This window comes from Lissotriton vulgaris, chromosome 6 (assembly GCF_964263255.1).
Source record: "Lissotriton vulgaris chromosome 6, aLisVul1.2, whole genome shotgun sequence".
NCBI classification, from domain to species: domain Eukaryota; kingdom Metazoa; phylum Chordata; class Amphibia; order Caudata; family Salamandridae; genus Lissotriton; species Lissotriton vulgaris.
The window spans coordinates 833381364-833401606 of NC_141694.1; the positions used below are offsets into that span (position 1 = coordinate 833381364).

Here is a 20243-nt window from a genome sequence, read left to right on the forward strand (position 1 = left end):
AATCTATTATGCCAAGGCAAAGTCATGGCTACCTATGGAGCTGGGGTATGACATCTATTGAGCCATTTCAAATTATCAAAAACAGATTTTTTTAAATCCGTGGTCTCCCTCCCAGAATCATTCTCGAACTATGTAGCCCACATGGAACTAGGTCTGTCGTACATTACCCACTTTATCAGACTGGCCCCCCTTCAGCTTTGGCTTTCCATCTGGCGCAGGGACACAGTGACCCTAACCCAAAACATAATTAGAGATATTTTAAAGATGGATAACCACGGCAGGATTAGGTGATTGAAATATGTGAAACAGGAGTTAACCACCTCGGCTTGGCCGAGCTTTTTGAAATCCCTACAACGTGCAAAAAGATGTCCAAACAGAAGTTGGCGGATACCTTTAGGCGCTGGGCTCAATATGTCCGAAAGGAAAGGAATTATTGTCAGCAGGCAGCCCTCATGTACCAATTAACACCAGCATGGTTAGAGGGAGGATATTTTTACTTAGAAGATATTCCCACCACAAATTCATCCTGCTGAGGTTCCATCTGAGCCTGTTACCTTTAATGTTAGGGTTCCGAGAGTGGACTTTTAAACACTCAGAATTGTCCCTCTGTTCTTGTGACTCAAAATCCCCCCAAAGTGACCTCCACATTTTATTTTTTTGTGGCTTTTATCAGAGGGAAAGAAATCATTTTATTGTACCCATTTTAAAACAATACCATTTTAAGTAATGTCGGGTTGCCTTATGCTTTTTAAAATCCTTGCCTGATCCTTTAGTGTGTTTTTCATTAGCGTCGTTTTTGTGGGCTTGTAGGAAGAAAAGGAGAAATGTGCAACTGTAAAAAGGTTATGGATTGTTTTGTTTTCTTTTTTTTTCTTTTTTAACTGCTATGGTTCGAAACGGTCTCACCCAATAGAATGCTGGAAATCCTTTATGATAAGGGAATTCATTCAAATGCTCTGCAATGGTTCAGATCATTCTTAAGTAATCAAACTCAATCAGTTCGTCTGGGCCAATTTCAATCTAAATCCAGCACCATCAGCTGCAGTGTCCAACAGGGGGCATCACTAAGCCCCACTCTATTCAATGCCTATGTTTCATCTTTGGCCAAAATCAACAGGAAGTGTGAAATCGGCATTTGTTTGTATGCAGATGACACACAGGTGATGGTAGCATTGAAAGAAAGGCCTGAAGTCTCCAAACAAAAACTACATAATTGCCTGACAGAGATGGCTCAATGGATGCACAAACACTGCTTAAAACTGAATGCAGGGAAATATGAGATTCTACTTTTCAGGGGAGCCAGGCTTTTCTGGGACACCACGTGGTGGCCACAAACACTGGGCACTGCCCCAAGTCCTAAACAATGTGCAAGGAACTTGGATTTAATTATAGACAACACCTTATCTATGAAGGACCATGTGCGGATCCTTTCTGGTAAGGGTTTTGCGATATTGAAATTACTAGCGAGACTGTTTCCTTGGATACTGCTGGATTGCCGGAGATCAGCCATGTAGTCCTTGTTGATAAGTCAGCTCGATTATGGTAATGCATTATTCGCAGGCATGACTGGGCTCTTGTTCACAAGGCTTCAGGTACTCCAAAACGCTGCTGTCCAACTTGCCTGTAACCAAAGCAGGATGAGCTCTGCCTCAATGTGCATGAAGACACTGCACTGGTTACCCATGCGTCAACAAGCAGTATTTAAATTGCTCAGCCATGCACACAAAGCATTGTACATAAGCGGCCCAAAAATACTCCTGGATAAAATCGAATTTTATATCCCCTCAAGGAGCTTGTGGTCACTACATCTAGCGCTAGCAAGAACTAAGCATATTAAGAAAGCTAGGTCCGGAGGGAGATCCTTCTCATATTGGGCGGCTAGGAAGTGGAACGAACTGCCTTTGGATCTGCGGCTCACCTCCAACTATTTATCATTCCGGAAAAAACTAAAGACTCATCTGTTCCCTAAATACTAAGAATCACCTATGCTCAACACTCCCATCAGCCCAACCAGTTTATTCGCTACTAGCGCCTTGATATCCCTCTGGGATGATTGCAGCGCTCGACAAATACATAAAATAAATAAATAAATATGGCTCAAAACTTCATCGAAGAATGGATAGGTGTGTAAAGGTATACCCACTTGAGAGATAAATAAATTTTATTGCTTTTATTTTTCTCATTTGTGAAATGTTTATATAACTTTTTTATCTGTAACACTGTGAGTACTTGCCATGTACTTTTATGATCTTAAATGCAAAGATCGAATAAAGTTTTAGAACGAACAAACAAGCTGTTACAATCGCAAAACAGTATGCAAAATATAATACGTTAAGCGCAAGCAGTAAGAAGAAGTAATACTGCAGTAGCATGGTCTTTTAGCTATGACATATATTCATATATACATACATAAATAACACAGGCTAAAATATGGATACTCATCTGGTGCTTCTTAATAGTTCTACCCCAGTGTACCTAACCTAAGTGTAGTACAAGGTAAGAAGTAGGTGCTGTTTTCTATAGCATGGTAAATACTAAGTTAGTATTACGTTTTGTATGCCAAGAGTCCCTCTAGGTTCTAGTCATCTCCATACCTTAGAATGAGAAAGGTTGGAATCTCTTTCCCTGGTCTCAAACTCTAACACCCCGCGAAGGGAGTCAGAACACTGGAAGCAGGATTTCTCTGCGAGCAGGGAGGACAGTGTCTGGTCAGGCAGGGATACGACTTCTCCTGGAATTGTGGTTTCTTCCGAACTTGCCGAGGCGAGCCATGCCTTGTAGCCGAGCCGTGGCTTGCCTGGGTGAGGGAAGGTATATTTATTACTGGTAGTTGGCTAGGAATGTTAGCATTGACGTAAAGTCGGGCAGAGGAAGACGGCATGAATGAACCCCTAAGGAATAGTAGTTCATGCATAATAAATGAGTTCTTGGAGAAATCAATAATCCAAGCAGGGAAAATCCCAAAGGCTCAAGGGTCTGGTTTCTAAGAACTCATTGTGACGTGAGATGGACGGATGTAGGTGACCATGCCTGTATTTGGATAGCATGGGTGATGCCTAAATAAGACTGGGATTCTATGCCTAAATAAGGTCAATGTGAGTTGTGCCTATAAAAGGACATGATTCGGAAAACCTATGTACGGGTAGCTAAATCGGCCACAACAGGATTTCACATTTGTGAGAGTGCGTCAGGCGATCAGATCTGTTTACCCAGGGTTTTCTGCAGAGCCATCAACTCTTGAAGCACTACAGGCCGTGCAGGCTGGGATGGAAAGTAGGGGGCTGATAACTAGACTTTATAATGTGTCAGAGAAAGAGAATGAGTTCATTGACCCTCCCTCTCTAGGCTCCGTAGGGTGCTGAGGTTATCTGAAAAGCCAGGTCTTGAGGTCTCTCCTGAACTGGATCAGTTTAGGGCTTTGCCGGAGATGGAGGGGGAGGTCATTCCAGGTCTTGGCTGTGAGGTAGGAGAAGGACCTCCCCCCTTTCTGGTCCTGTAGATGCGTGGCATCGTGGCCAGAGAGAGGTCGGATGATCTGAGGCTTCTCTTGGGTACGTGAAATGAGAGGCAATTGTTTAGGTATGCTGGTCCGATGTTGTGGAGGGCCTTGGGTCTTGTGCATGAGGAGCTTGAAGGTTATTCTTCTTTCGCTGGGGAGCCAGTGGAGGTGTTGGGTTGCGGCGGGTGATGGCTAGGATCAATCTGGCTGCAGTGATCTGGACGGCCTGGAGCTTTCTAAGGAATTTGTTGATTCCGGCGTGAAGGGGGTTGCCATAGTCCAATCTATTAGTGATGAATGCGTGTGACAGTTTTTCTGGTTTCGTAGAGGATCTATGTGAACGTTTTCTGGAGTACACGGAGGGTGTTGAAGCAGGCACAGGATATGATGTTGATATGGCGGTTCATGGTGCTTGATGAGTCCAGTATGATGCCGAAGTTTTGTGCATGATCTGTTGGGGTGAAGGGGGGTTTCCGAGGGCAGTGGGGCCAACAGGTGCTGTCCCGTAATGCGGGGATGGAGCCAAGGATGAGGACTTCTGTTTTCTCTGAGTTGGGTTTCAGGCAGCTGTCCTTCATCCAGGTGGTGACGGCTTTCATCACTTCTTGGAAGTTGTGCCCGTTGATGTTGGGTTCCTTGGTGAAGGAGTTGATGAGCTGGGTGTCATCGGCCTAGGAGACAATGTTGAGCCTGTGGTTTCTGATGATGGCTGCAAGTGGGGCCATGTAGATGTAAAAGAGGGTGGGGGTGAGGGAGGATCCCTGGGGTACTCCACATCTGTTCTTTGTTGGTTCTAAGAGGTAGGACGGGAGTCTGACTCATTGAGTTCTGCCTGTGAGAAATGAGCATATCCAGTCTAGGGCCTTTCCTTGTATGCCAGCATCATGAGTGTTGGCTAGTGTAAAGTGGGAGACGGTGTCGAAGCTGAGAGGTACAAGAGGATGAGGGCTGCTATTTGGCCTTGGTCGAGGAGGGCGCGGATGTCGTAGGTGGCAGCGAGTAGGGCGGTGCTGTGGTTGCTGCAGAATCCAGGATAGCAAGGGAGGGTTGATTTACCAGACACCCCTCTGGAGGATAGCATTATGGGCTCAGCCCATTAATGTGAACATAACAAGCAGCACTACAGACACATCTTATGAAGAAGCAACCACAATTGCATCACCTGAGGCTAAACTTGAAGTACATGCGTAATGTTTGCGTACAAACCCAATGCTGCAGCCAATGACTTCAAGATCACTGCCGATCAAGCCAATGTGGGCGCATAGAGCCTGCAAGTGAAAAACTGTGCCAGACTCTAGCGTTTTTGAGTAAACCTTTTTGTGCCTTCTGCACAAGACAGTCTTTCCTCTTAGAATCGCTCATGCTGCAGAACTCAGTGCACCTTCCACAATGCAGGCAAGTTCGTTCTAAGCACGAGGCATCAGAAACTCGAGCGGCTTGCACTTGCAAACTTTCAAATCCAAACACCAAGAACAGTTCCTCCTAACACCACTTTATTCTAAACAAAACACTCCCCAAAAATGTACACTTCACTGCGAATTGACGGTGGCACAAATTTAGAGAGAACAGCTCTCCTCCACAATAAAAGTTCCGTGGGGCTCCGGCACATCCCAACACAGTACCTTTAAAGTTGCTCGGAGGTAGCCAGCTGTGCTTTTAAAATAAAGTAAGCACAAGAATCCCATGTTTATCACCACATCTGTTGAGACGATAAATTCAGGTAGCAAGTTTATTGTAGGATTATTGTAAAATACAATAAGAAACAGGATACATTTGTGAAGGGCTGAGAGGATCAGCACCAACTCGCTCTGAAGTTCTAATCCCTTCATCATCACATTCCATATGGTACATACCACATAATACTGTCTCCTCATCAACGAAGTAACCTAAGCATTCTAAGAAACAGTATACAAGATACACTTCTACTAAACACACCTAAACACCACTAGCTGTAAAAAACAGAACAGCTTAACTGCCTGTTCAGGGCATCTCAGGACAAGGGTGGGGAAGTGTTAGTTAGAGGGGCGTATTGAAAAGGATGGCTTTTAAACAGGCTCGTCCAGCTCTACTGTTTTTACAATTATTGAAGGAGGAGTGTATTCCTTTTGTTCTAGGGTATCTGAAATCTGTGGTAAAATCCAGGCATGTCTTAACTGTCGACAGGGGTCGAGGTTGTTTTTAAATTCAGGTTTAGGTACGGGCGGTGCGATCATGTTGCCAGATAATTAACTTATTGCTTATGCATATTGATACATGAATTTTGTAGTTTTATCTATAAAAATGCTTATGGAATGTTGTGAAATATGTCCCATTTGTGACAAGATGTGATTTTATGTAATTAACATGTAAAGATAACTTTTATGGTTTTACATTTCTGAAACCGATTAAATAAAAAAAATATATATACATTATTTATTTATACACTACTACTAAATACAGGTAAACACCACAAGCTGTAATAAAAGAACTAACAGCTTAACTGCCTGGTCAGAGCATTGTAGGACAAGGGTAGGGAAGTGTTAGAGGGGCATTGTAACGTTTACAGCTTCATAACTCTGCTGTCTTTATTGCTTCCTTTCCCTAATTCTTTTCCTTGACAAAACAAAAATACGGAGGCTCACGTAGACAAAACACATTTGCAATAGTTGCATTTTGTCTTTAATTAGCTGATTTTTCAATTAAAAAAATCAAACTCACTCTCTAACGAAAGACGTTTAAAATTGATTTACTTATAGAAATCATTGTACATAAAATATACTACATATTTTATAGAGTGTTCCAGAAACCCGCATAACGCAGGGGTATTACAAATCCCATGATAGAGAACTCCATTGTCATTAGCACTCATTTTCTTATCAGGGTCTGTATTTATTTTATGCTGATAGATCGGAATTACATTAGAAATATTAATGATAGCGAGTTGGAAATCAGCAAAAAATTGTAATTTACACAGACATTGTTGTTTCAATAAAATATCAATATTCACTTTAAAACTGTATAGCGCGGCCACATCTATCTCTCATCAAACATATGGGCTACAGATATAATGCCATCTAGAAATTGGTTATACCATAATGCTAAAATGTGACAAAGCAGGCAGCTTCTACAGATTTTCGCCACTTTCATCAAAATTCAAACTGAAATGTGTGCTCTTACCTGTTCATGATCTTTCATAAATGCAGTGAAAAAACTCAGAATTATATCCAATAAAAATACAATATCACAACAAATACTGAATCCGAGCCAATGAGCGCTCATTAGATAATGTTCAGGAAAGAAGGCGACTCCAAAAGGGGTGAAGAGAATATTAAAAACAGTCAATACTGCAGTTGCCAGCAGCCAATAGCGCCTGTAAAAAAAAAAAAAAAATACTCTTGAAAGAATTTTCTTGAAAACATAATTCTAGTCTAATGAATAGATATTATCCCTCTTCACTCCCCGGCATCCCACAAGCAAAATATTTACTTTCTAATGTAGTAATTGATTTAAGATAGTCTCTGAGCTGGACAATTCATTGCAAGCAATAACGCATTAGCACTGGCCTATGTTGGCAGCTTGACAGAATGGTGGGTCACACGACAAACAAGGTCCCTAGCAAGAGGAAGTACGGAAAAGGCAACATCAAAGAGAAGGAAGGCAGGAGGGGCCCCACTCACTGCACAACAAAACTGTAAGGTTGCAAAAACAAGGGCGACTACACAAGGCAGGAAAGTTGCGAAAGCAGGAGCAGACCCCGGGTCCCCCTCTCATTGTAACACACCAGTTAATCCTACAAAATGTACTCAGACCCAAATGGAGGATGCAGTTATACTAAAATTGGAGGAAAGAATAGCAGTACTTTTACACCCCCTATTAGACAAGTTGACCACTATTGACAATCGTCTAACTGTCATTGACCGATTACTCTCCCTACAGACTAGTAAAACACAAGAGGCTATAACCCCGACTAATCGAGTGGCAAATGCCATTTCGGCGATAAGGCAAGCCCCTAAAACTAGCAATGTAAATGTTAAAAAGGGCCAGCAAGCACCTGCCCCAATTGAGACCATTACTCACCTGGCATCCGCCAGCCCTCGCAGGGTAGCGTTATTATCAGAAAAAAGCAATGACCAGGAAGATAAAGGCAAAGACATGGGGAAACCCACCATTATTAGGAACAGAAAGGGCCATTTTAGCCTGCCACCTGAGTCCACGCCATACACTGTAGTAATTGCAGATACCCCATCGGTTCAACCTAATTCTTATGAACATTGGTCTTTTTTAAAGAACAAGGCTCTACATCTGATAAATACTAGGACGGGCCTGGGCAGTTCCCTGTACAAAGATTTTAAAATGGTGCGTAGGACACCCTGGATAGGGAGCTCTAACAAAAGTCTAAAGGGAGACTGCATTGTTCTGAATTTTGCTACTCCCAAGCTAGTCAGAACAATTCTGGAGAGAGCAGGAACCACACATATGAATGGTGTAGGGCCTTATGTTCTACCCTTGGGGTTTTTCTACCGCGAACCACAGCGCCGACTAACACATACAGGGCACATTGACAACTACAATCATAGTCAGATCTTAAATCATAACAAATGCAGGCATGAGTATAATATCCCCACGCACAATCGGTTTGATCAAGCATTTTCCAACCTTGATGGCCAGGACTGACAGCTAACTGGGTTGGACGATGCTTGTAGACAAGGGGAAACGTCGGAGATCAGCAGGCAAATATGGGGGAGATGATGATATCGCAGGAAGATCTAGCCTTACACACCACAAAACAGTCAATTTCAAACTCTGAACACCACCCAATATTAGTATCTGATAATGAGAAAACAATGGAACTATCCTGCTTAAATGAGCCGACTAACAATGCTGATCTTAGGGTCCTTAGCTGGAATGTCGCTGGGCTGGAATCAAGATTATCGGACCCGGATTGGCTACAGATATTGTCCGATAAAGACAAAATATTGTTTCAGGAGACATGGTCTACAACTGAACACCATATAGAGGGTTTTCATTGCAATAGTGTAACTGCAACTAAGCTCGATTTTGGTCGGCCATCAGGAGGGCTACTAATTGGGATCAGGATAACTGCAGGTGGTAGTATAAAGGTAATACCAACCACAAGCCCGAACATTCAGATTATTGAATATAAAAGATATCTGCTACCATTACGCTGACGAGGGAGTACTGCACAAGCAGAGAATCTTCAACTTGGCGGAGATTCTTCTGTGACCCTTGCCCACCTCTCGCGGCCCCCGCTCCGCGGGCGCCGCTCGTCCCTGTAACTTTAAAGGGAGTGCTGTTTCCATATCGGGCACCCCGACTGGCGATTGAACCTTGTAGATTGTATCGGCATACCCACAGGCTGAGGCGGGACTGCGAGGACCAGCGTGCTGTGCGGCGTGAATCGGCGGCAGCGGGTCCTCTTCCCGCCCCCTCCATGCTGAATTAAAACTCGCTGCTGGAGTCCTACCTGTGGGATACCTGCTACCATTACGCTGACGAGGGAGTACTGCACAAGCACAGAATTCTCAACTTGGCGGAGATTCTTCGGTGACCCTTGCCCACCTCTCGCGGCCCCCGCTCTGCGGGCGCCGCTCGTCCCTGTAACTTTAAAGGGAGTGCTGTTTCCATATCGGGCACCCCGACTGGCGATTGAACCTTGTAGATTGTATCGGCATACCCACAGGCTGAGGCGGGACTGCGAGGACCAGCGTGCTGTGCGGCGTGAATCGGCGGCAGCGGGTCCTCTTCCCGCCCCCTCCATGCTGAATTAAAACTCGCTGCTGGAGTCCTACCTGTGGGATACCTGCTACCATTACGCTGACGAGGGAGTACTGCACAAGCACAGAATTCTCAACTTGGCGGAGATTCTTCGGTGACCCTTGCCCACCTCTCGCGGCCCCCGCTCCGCGGGCGCAGCTCGTCCCTGTAACTTTAAAGGGAGTGCTGTTTCCATATCGGGCACCCCGACTGGCGATTGAACCTTGTAGATTGTATCGGCATACCCACAGGCTGAGGCGGGACTGCGAGGACCAGCGTGCTGTGCGGCGTGAATCGGCGGCAGCGGGTCCTCTTCCCGCCCCCTCCATGCTGAATTAAAACTCGCTGCTGGAGTCCTACCTGTGGGATACCTGCTACCATTACGCTGACGAGGGAGTACTGCACAAGCACAGAATTCTCAACTTGGCGGAGATTCTTCGGTGACCCTTGCCCACCTCTCGCGGCCCCCGCTCTGCGGGCGCCGCTCGTCCCTGTAACTTTAAAGGAAGTGCTGTTTCTCGATCGGGCACCCGGACTGGCGATTGAACCTTGTAGATTGTATCGGCATACCCACAGGCTGAGGCGGGACTGCGAGGACCAGCGTGCTGTGAGGCGTGAATCGTCCGCAGCTGGTCTTCTTCCCGCCCTCTCCTCCACCCCCGCCTATTTTTGCTGCTGGCCCTTACGCGCACGCGGGCGTACGCCGGGCTAAGCCCGGGCAAAGGGCGGGCCGTCTAAGGCCTTTCAAGGACGTTCAAGGCAGTGCCGGGTCACCCCCTTAACATCTTGGTGTTCGTTAACATCATCCAGACACGTAGAACCTGCATCTATTCACTGCCTAGAACAGATAACATCACGTTATTGTGTGATATCTATTGCAAACTGTTGGCAGGCACTAGCTGTAAGTAACTATGTCCTCACGGGCTGGAAAAAATTATAATATCACTCTTGCCACTTCAAATGGGGTGGCTTCTGGAACCCTCAACCATTTTTTCAAGAGAGTTTCTAACGTACTCGAAAAGGAAATTGCTGATGTGGAGAAGCGTCTCTCTTTGGACTTAATAACGGGGAAGCGATCTTCTTTAGGGCAAATAAGGACTGTGGCTTCCCCGGTGTCTACAAACCACATAATGGAGGAAATTAGGTAGGTGGATGTAGAGGATGTGGAGGATATCGGAGAAGAGTTGGATGGTTCTAATAGTGTTCCATCTCCATTGAGTCTGTCCACCAGTAGTGATGATGCTGATCTATCGAATTCTCCGAGGTTATCTATCCCATCTCCCCCCAACATGAGTCAGAGGACACCACCTAAGAATAAAATTGCTAAAAAAAGAGGGGGTGGTCCTTTAAAAACTCGGCAAGCTAAAGTACAAAAGAGGAACTCGACCTCGATGGTGTCAGACGCTGCTCAACCTCTAATCCCTTGTAGGGCTCCCTTAATATCCACTTACCGCCCATACTGTCCTACTGATGAGGGCGGCCTCCTGGGAAAAATTGAAATCCTGGTGAAATCCCTGATGCTGCCTCTCCTAGAGAGAACTAGGATGATCAATACACAGCTAGACCTGATCGACAAAAAAGTTGGAGGGAATACACTCTTATTAGCCGATCTGGCAAAGGGTCTGATCAGTATAAATCCTCCAGCAAACTCTGTAAATGTGATAGCGCCCACGAAACAATGTCCTCCCTGTCCTACTGTCCCCATAAATGTCAATCACGTAGGAAAAAAGCTAATTCATAAATCCCACAAAAAAGCACAGACATCTTCTGCACCGCAGAAGACGTCTGCTCCTAAAGTAGCATCAAAACGAAAGGAGAGCTATCAAGGGGGGATAAAACGAATTCGGGATAAAAAATGGAACCCCCACAAAGTAAGGTTGATAAGGAAAATGGGGCAAAGGTCCCACAAAATATATACAGACAATCAAATAGAAGAGTAGACCTACCGCCAGAATCTGCCCCTTATGTTGTCATTATGGCAGGAGTCCCTGAGCTCCCTCTGGGTACTAAGGAAGACCATCGAGCTTTAAGAAATAAAGTAGTACAATATGGGTCGGCTCACGTCCAAAAGATAGGAAGGGGGATGTTATTATTATTAATTTTAAAGATCATAGAGCTGTGAGGCATATTGGGGACTGGTACGATGCGAGAGGTACTGATTCCATCTCTACACATTATCTTAGTTATTTTTACCCGCAGACGTCAGCCCCTTATCCCAAAGAATGTTTATTAGAAAGGCAGTCCTTAAAAAGGCCCGGATTAGAATATCATGGACGTAATCAAACATTTTTTACTCACCCTCAAAGATTTGTTGATTCCTACCCCAGACTGACTTACCTTCCAAGTGTAAGTTCGAACTTCGAAAATAACTATTTGTTGGGTAATAGAGGTGGTGCATAAAGCGCCTATAATATACCAACCCACTATTGGTTCGACTTTCTTTCGGGTCTTGAATTTGTGGATTGACTCGACAAGGATACTCCTCCCATTAACATGTTAGGAATACAGGAGAATCCTGATATAATTAATAAGAATTCAGAAGAGCAGAGGCTGTTGCAGGGTAAGGTAGACATTTTAGAAACTATGCTTGTAGAGACTAATAGCCTTAATAAAGGGGAAGGCTATAAGATTAATAGCAACCTCGAACAAAAGATGGGGGAAAATTGCGGGAAGCCAGTTCCCCGACACCTAGAAGGGAACCGGGCAATGTGCTCCTGGGTGAGCCTGTAGTGACTGAGAATAGGGAATCCTGCAGTTTTTTGTTTTGAAACGTGGCAGGTCTGAAACAGGAAATTAAAAATCCCTCCTGGGAAAGTATTATAAACAGTCTTGATATCTTGGCTTTGCAAGAAACTTGGTCAACTGACCCAGTACATATAAATGGCTATAAAAGTTTCTTCACTCCGGCAGTGGGGGGTACACATGGGAGAGCAAAGGACGGGCTGATTATGTACCTCTCCAATCAGCTTAAGTATGAGCGGGTACGCTTTTCATCAAAGTGTAGCTACTACCAGACAGTAACGATAGATAACAGGAAGGCAGCAAGTTTTATTGTCATAATTTTTTTATAACAATATCCCGAATAATGATATTCTCAGCACTTTAAAAATGCTGAGTGATGATATACAACATGAAATAGATAGCAATGAAAGGGAAGTAACAATTCTCTGGGGGGAGGGGGGATTTTAATTGTCCACTTTCCAGAAAGGGGCAACAAGGGATCTGTGGTTTAATGTTAGAGCAGGACATTAACCTTACACATTTTGATCACACCATGATCGGGGACTTATTAAATGAAATACTGTTCACTTATGATTTGGGATATGTAAATGAAATTGCCCAAAAACCATCTCACTTTCTCCCGACCTTTATTGGCAGAGGAGCATTGACTACTATTGACTTCATTATTTCTTCAAATAGTTATGGCCGCAAGATTAAGAGGCTCAAAACCCTAGACTTGCCACTGAGCGGCCATCGGCCGCAAATAATGGAGATTGAAAACCCATTTTGGGAGAAGCATAATGATGGATCCCTTATGCGCGCAGTCCCAGATGTGACGCTTGGGACCCAAAACGGGTATACACTTAAATGGAGTAAGTTGGTCCCAGAGAAATTCTTAGGCAAACTATTGAATAATTGTTTAGATAGCTTCATGATTTGCCTGGGTGAACACTCTGATAGTGAGCGGATAATAGAACATTTTAATATTATAGCATCTTCTATTAGAGATAGTCTGTGGGTGGAGTCAAAGAAACGGGCCAAAGGCAACAGGAGATGGTTTGACAACGCATGTACAAAGGCACTTACTGACCTGAAATATGCCATTCACAGGATACCTCGAGACCCTTTACTAATAAGAGGTTTAAGGAAAACATACAACGAGGCATTTAAAAATAATAAAAATACTATAAAAAGGGAGGCCTGGGAAGTCCTATGTGCAGCATTGCAGTCTAAAGACTCATCTGCGTTTTGGAGGGCCGAAAACACCCCCTTTCTTTACAATAATACCAAAACGCGTATGGAAATTGCGATCGCGGAGGATGATTGGGTCGAACATTTCGCTAATCTTTATAGCTGCCTAGATGAAGCATCCAAAATAGGGTTTAACACACTGTGTGACAAAGGGGTACGGGCCCAGAAGCTGGTGGTAACTCTGGATGAAGTCATGATGAGTCTGAAAGCAACAAAGGGGGAAAAGGCTGCAGGCCCAGATGGGATCCCAGCAGATTTGTTTAAAGCAAACAGTGAGATCTGGGGCCGATGCTGGTACAGCTTTTTAATGCTGCGCTAGCGAGGGGATTAAATTTCTCATGGTTCACCTTGGTCATTGCCCCAATATATAAGAAGGGAGATAGACAAATTTGTGCTTGCTATAGGCCAATCTCCCTTCTAGATTCATCTATAAAGATCCTTGGCAGAATTATCTTAGTTAGACTCCAAAATTGGGCCGAGGATAATGGGATAATAAGTGACTTGCAATTTGGATTTCAGAAGGGCATAGGAACAATTGAACAGGGTTTAAATGTATTTATTGTTCATCAAAAATATACCAGGGTAAAGGGTGAACGCCTATACATTACGTTTGTCGATCTCACATCGGCATTTGATTGTGTGTCCCATAGTAAACTATGGGCACTATTAGAAAGGTTGGGTGTGGAAGACCCTAATATTTGCTCTCTAAGGGAATTGTATTCAGGGGCCACAGCATCGGTTCGTTATGGAAAGGGGGGTGAATGTACCAGATCATTCGGGATAGGACGTGGGGTACGCCAGGAGTGTGTCCTGGCTCCATTTTTATTTCTGGTCTATATAAATAGACCTGAGCTCCGTCTGTTGCAAGAGTGCAGGGATATGCCTAGGGTTGGCAAAAGATCTATCCCTGCACTCTTGTATGTGGATGATGCAGTCCTAATGGCCCGGACCCCCCTGGCCCTACAGAACCTGATAACATCCTTTGATAAGTTCATGTTGAGTATGGACCTAAAAATTAACTGTAGTAAAACCTTCTCCATGAACTGTGGTACACAAACTAGGAAACAAATGAAAACGATGTCCTTAAATAATATTCCTCTGGAAAATACCTCCACTTTCCCTTACCTGGGTATCCTGTTCCATGAGACTGGCTCTTGGACAAGTGCTGTAAAGGCTAGAACTCTCTTGTTCTCAAAAACAATAATGGCCCTAAAGAATTTTATAAAAAAGTTGGGTAAGAAACCAATAAGAGAAGTCTTAACTATTTATAATGCTACGTGTCTATCGGTGGCTCTGTATGGATCGGGACTCTGGGGGTATACTAACATAAAATCAATTCAAATAGCCGAAAATAAGTTCATGAGGCATATTCTGACAATACCAGAAAGTGTTGCGACCTATATTTGCCACACCGAACTTGGGCAACCGTATATCACAGATATAATCAGAACTCAGCCCATCCTTTTGTGGCACAGGGTACGGACAACAAATGAGTGTGCCGTGAACCGGGCTATTTTGTGGGACGTCCTAAAACTAGAAAATGTGAGTAGATTAAAATGGCTAGATTATGTCAAATGTTTTTTTATAGAAATCGATTGCCAACAATGCTATGACGATCCTCTCACAATGGTTAATATATCCAGGAAGTTGTTGAAAAAACTGTGTATGGAACATCTTGAGGAGAAAAGAATTTTAGGGGAAGTAAAGAAAAAGACGGTTACCTCGCATCAGCTGTTATTAACTGGTGGTAAATTACAGCCGTATTTAACTCTGCCTATGTCCAACTATGACAGATTCCTCTTGACACGTTTCAAATTAAATATTGTTTTTAGACTTTTGACTTTCCCAGAAATGAATTTGTGGTTGCATGATTTGCCTATGTGCCCATGTGATGAATCCTCGTCCCAATCTGACATCCATGTTTTATTCTTCTGTAAATTTTATATTTTACAGCGTAGGAAACTTATTATCCCAATCCTCAAAGAAATTAATTTAAATAGATGTCGCCCAGCATTTTTAGAGTTACAAAGAATGGACACAGTTTTAGTAGTTGCAGTAGTCTCAGAATTTTTTAGACATGTTTTTAAATTGCGGAAATCAATTGGTCTGGATGAATTTTAACTGCTTCCTTTTTACATTTCTGTGTAAATGAAATTTCATGTTGTTGCTTTTATGGTTATTCCCTATTAACCGAATAAAGTACTTTGTGAACTTTGAATATAAAATAAAGATCCCATTTTATGTGATTAATTTTTATAATGATTTTTATTCAATCCCAAACAAAAATTTAATAGATCTTTTTAAAGCTTTATCAGACTTGGTTGAGCCACAAGACACATGTGAGGGTAAAAGGATTCTCCTAGCTGGGGACTTTAATGCCAAAATCCTAAAAGCGGATCAAACTGGGGCAAATACCCAAATTGATGGAGCAGCTCAAAGAGGTACACAATTGGATTGCTTCGTTCGTGAGCATACTCTAACTAATATCATGGATGTAAGCCCTACCCCAACAACCCATTATGTCCCGACTTTTAGAGGTAGAGATCATTCTACGACTATTGACTACATCTTAATGTCACCTGAGTTAATTGATCGCCTCACAATGGCTAAAGTCCTGGAAACTGCCTCTGGGGATCACAACCCATAGGTGGCGGACATACGATTGGGATCCACCCCTGTATTTGCCCGTATACTAGGAGCTAGAGACATTACCCCCACCACAGACAATTTGAGGCTGAAATGGAGGGGAGTTGACAGTGGAAGCATAGTTGAGCTTGTTATAAACAAGCACCAACACTTAATTGACTCATGTATACTTTCAGACAGGAATCACTCAAGGGTAATCACAGATTTTACCAGTCTGTGTACAGTAATAAAATCGCTATTGACTGTCCGAAAACAAAGAATAGATAGGGATCCAAGGTGGTTTGACCATAACTGCTCAGCAGCAAACACCTTACGCAAGGCACTGAGTGCTAAACCCAGATGCCAATTGGAGGTAAGGGTGGCAAGACTACAATAGGGGAACGTAAGGCAGCTATACTGATAGAACGCTGGAAGGTGTTGGCTGATTCTGCGGCCGGGAAGAATGGAGCTGCCTTCTGGCCTGAAGTTAAAAATCTGCGTAATATGGGCAAACAACTATCCACAATCAGCTGCACTATCTCAAGCACTCGGTGGGAAGAGCATATCTCCAAAGTGTATGCCACCCCCTCAAAGAATAATGATAGCCACACACCAGGCCAACTGTGTTCTTTGCAGATTAGTCTAGGTGAGGTGATAGCAGCCATCAAATAGAGCCTTGGCAATAAGGCCCCCGGGCCGGGTGGACGTCCAATAGATATTATCAAATGGAAACCTGAATTCTGGGCACCTATCTTATTGAATGTTTTTAATAGCCTTCCGCAAGTACCCATGCCAGATACCCGGTCAACAAGCATAATTGTGCCAATATACAAAAAGGGCGAGAGAACGGACCCAGTAAATTATAGACCAATTTCGCTCCTAGACAATACTCTGAAAAATTTGGGACGTGTTCTCTATAATAGGGTCATTGAAAAGACAGAGGAAACTAATGTTTTAGATCCATGTCAGATGGGCTTCAGAAGTAGGGTTGGGACGACAGAACAGTGTTTGAATTTAAACTTAGTAATTGGCAAATATAATACGGCCAGGTAATCACCAATCTATCTAGCCTTCATGGACTTATCGTCCGCATTCGACTTAGTTAATAGGTCTAAACTGTGGTCCATTCTTCTAGATTATGGCCTTGATGAGTCTCTTGTACACTTCTTGGCATATCTGCATACCGATACAAAAGCACAAGTAAGGATCGGGATGGACGGGGAGATTTCAGGGGCCATAAAGGTGGGAAGAGGAGTCAGACAGGGGTGCGTTTTAGCACCCCTGCTGTTTATTATTTATATCAATGGGTTAAAGCAATTCCCTAAAGCTGGCAACCACGGATGTCCCAAAAATAAAAGGGGAATTGCTACCAACACTACTCTACGCTGACAATGCGGTCCTTATGGGCCTCACACCAAATGCCTTACGCACTCTGGTTAAAACCGGTATGTAACTGTTACCACAGATTTTTTAGCACGCAGTACCGTTACCACGGATCCATTACCACGCAGGATCCATTACCACGGATACCTTTACAACACATTATTCTACAACGCAGGTACTATTACAACGCATACCATTACATCGTAAGTTTAGGTAAGTTTATAGGTAAGTATTGGGGTATTGGGTTTGGGTTTTGGGGTACAGGGGTATTTTTAGGTTTTAGGGCTGGGTTTGGGTTTTGGGGTACAGGGGTATTTTTAGGTTTCAGGGCTGGGTTTGGGTTTTGGGGTACAGGGGTATTTTTAGGTTTAAGGGCTGGGTTTGGGTTTTGGGGTACAGGGGTATTTTTAGGTTTTAGGGATGGGTTTGGGTTTTGGGGTACAGGGGTATTTTTAGGTTTAAGGGCTGGGTTTGGGTTTTGGGGTACAGGGGTATTTTTAGGTTTTAGGGCTGGGTTTGGGTTTTGGGGTACAGGGGTATTTTTAGGTTTTAGGGCTGGGTTTGGGTTTTGGGGTACAGGGGTATTTTTAGGTTTTAGGGCTGGGTTTTGGTTTTGGGGTACAGGGGTATTTTTAGGTTTTAGGGCTGGGTTTGGGTTTTGGGGTACAGGGGTATTTTTAGGTTTCAGGGCTGGGTTTGGGTTTTGGGGTACAGGGGTATTTTTAGGTTTTAGGGCTGGGTTTGGGTTTTGGGGTACAGGGGTATTTTTAGGTTTTAGGGCTGGGTATGGGTTTTGGGGTACAGGGGTATTTTTAGGTTTTAGGGCTGGGTTTGGGTTTTGGGGTACAGGGGTATTTTTAGGTTTTAGGGCTGGGTTTGGGTTTTGGGGTACAGGGGTATTTTTAGGTTTTAGGGCTGGGTATGGGTTTTGGGGTACAGGGGTATTTTTAATATATATTTACAAATGTTACAATTAAAATTAATTTCATTAATATAATTATTTAATGATTAAATAATGAATAATTAAATTTTATATTAAAAAAATAATTATTTAAAATATAATAATGAATAATTAAATTAAATATTACAAAAATATTTTTTTTAAATATATATATACTTACCTATACTTACGTTGTAATGGTATGCATTGTAATAGTATGTGCGTTGTAGTGTATTGCGTTGTAAGGGTATCCGTTGTAACATGACCTGCGTTGTAAAAAATCCGTGGTAATGGTATGCGTGCTAAAAATACGCGTGGTAACGTCATATATCCGTTAAAACCTTCACACAGTACATGGATAATTTAGACCTCCGAGTGAATTTAAAAAAATCCTTTATTATGTCTTGTGGGCCAGAGAAAAGAAAGCCTAGTACTATCTCGGTAGGAACTGATAAATTATACTCCGCAAATACATTCCCCTATTTAGGAATGGTTTTTGCTGCGAACGGGTCGTGGAGTGGACATTTGGTACATTCCACAAGCAAGTTCTCAAAAGCCATTAACTCTATTCTTAGCCTCCCACGGCCTAAGAAAATAGGCGTATGAAAACAATTTAAAAATGTTTTAAACTACAGTGTGACCCGGAAGCAACATATGGGGCAGAGATATGGGGCCTGGGCAAAACACTTAGTATCCAAACAGAAGAAAACCACTTCTGCAGGAAAATCCTTGGTGCCCCTATTTCAGCCCCAGAGTATATTTGCCATAGTGAATTGAATTTGCATTACATATCTGATTTTATTGCAACCAGACCGGCGCTATTTTGGCTGGTAATTTGGAGGAACAAATCGGCCACTCTAACCCAAGAAATATAAGAGATTGTCTTAATTGTGAGAAAGGGATGACAATCCCCTGCCTTTCTGGAGTTTTTAATAAATTGTGTAGAGTGGGTAAAGGTCATCTTTTCACTAACCCCTCCAGAATCTAAAGGCAAAAATGAAATAAAGTATGCACTGTATGCACTTTATAGCAAAGAGAGGCTGGAAGAGGAACTAACCAAATCAACAGTTCAGGCTTATGTGAACAAAGATCTGTATAGGCAACCGATCCCATTGTATCTTACGCTACCGATGACCAATTGGGAAAGATCGCTTCTGTTCCGTTTAAGGGCAGGAACTGTTCGATTTTTATTATGTTTCCCATTAGGTTATTTTTCCACAAAATCCCTAGATAAGTTTTGTCCATGTGATGGAGTGAGCACACAAAACGATTTGCATTTTTCCTTTTCATGTAAATTATTTTTAAAATACATTAAATGGTTTTTAGTGCCATATTTTAAGAAACGAAAATCCCTTTCTCTGGAACAGTCCTATCTGATGCTGCTTTCTTTGGACACTGATGAAATGATATTTTGCACTAGCACTTTATTGAGAGTTATTATTCATGCACGCAAAACGATGGAAAACCCCTGAACTATTGCTGTACTGTAGCTGCTATAATAATTTGTTACCTGAGTCTGTTTTTTAAATGTAATTAGAAATTTTAATGGGATTGTATAATATGAGATTGCTTTTATGAATTTGACGAAATTCGAATAAAGATTTTGAACTTGAACTTACTCCTAGTAAATATCTGTGATTTCCCATTTTCACGAGATTAAATATATAAGTGTGTATTTGCTAAGGTGAAAATCTACAGAGCAAGCACAAATTTACTTGTTAGCACTATATTTTTCTTTCAGATTTGGCACCCAGGGATAATTATTTTGCCTTACACTAAACTTTTATCAGCAGGTGCCGTCATGCGGCTCCATCTTAACTCCGTCCCACCACAGAAGTGATGAGGAAGCCACATATATGCGTTGGCCCCTTCATGTTGACATCAGTTTCTTTCTTGGCTCTGTCCTGCCATGGGTCGTTGAACTTAATAACTGATCAGATATGGCAGTCTGCATATGCCTAAACTGGGTCATTTTAGAGATATAGAAAAGAGTCCAGTATATGGAATGAGAGAGGCGGGAGGAATCTTAAAGTAGATAGCATATCCACCAGATAAAGTGCTACCAAAGGT

The 20243-nt window shown here is 42.9% G+C and overlaps 1 protein-coding gene across 1 annotated transcript in view; it reads right to left on the reverse strand.

Moving 5' to 3' along the window:
* The window catches only part of LOC147708069 (potassium/sodium hyperpolarization-activated cyclic nucleotide-gated channel 1-like), a 1702968-nt gene that overhangs the window by 1409037 nt on the left and 273688 nt on the right, over nucleotides 1-20243 (reverse strand). The window contains exon 3 of the mRNA XM_086925297.1: nucleotides 6656-6848. Coding sequence (XP_086781423.1) covers nucleotides 6656-6848 — 193 coding nt within the window. The remainder of the gene's footprint in view (nucleotides 1-6655; nucleotides 6849-20243) is intronic.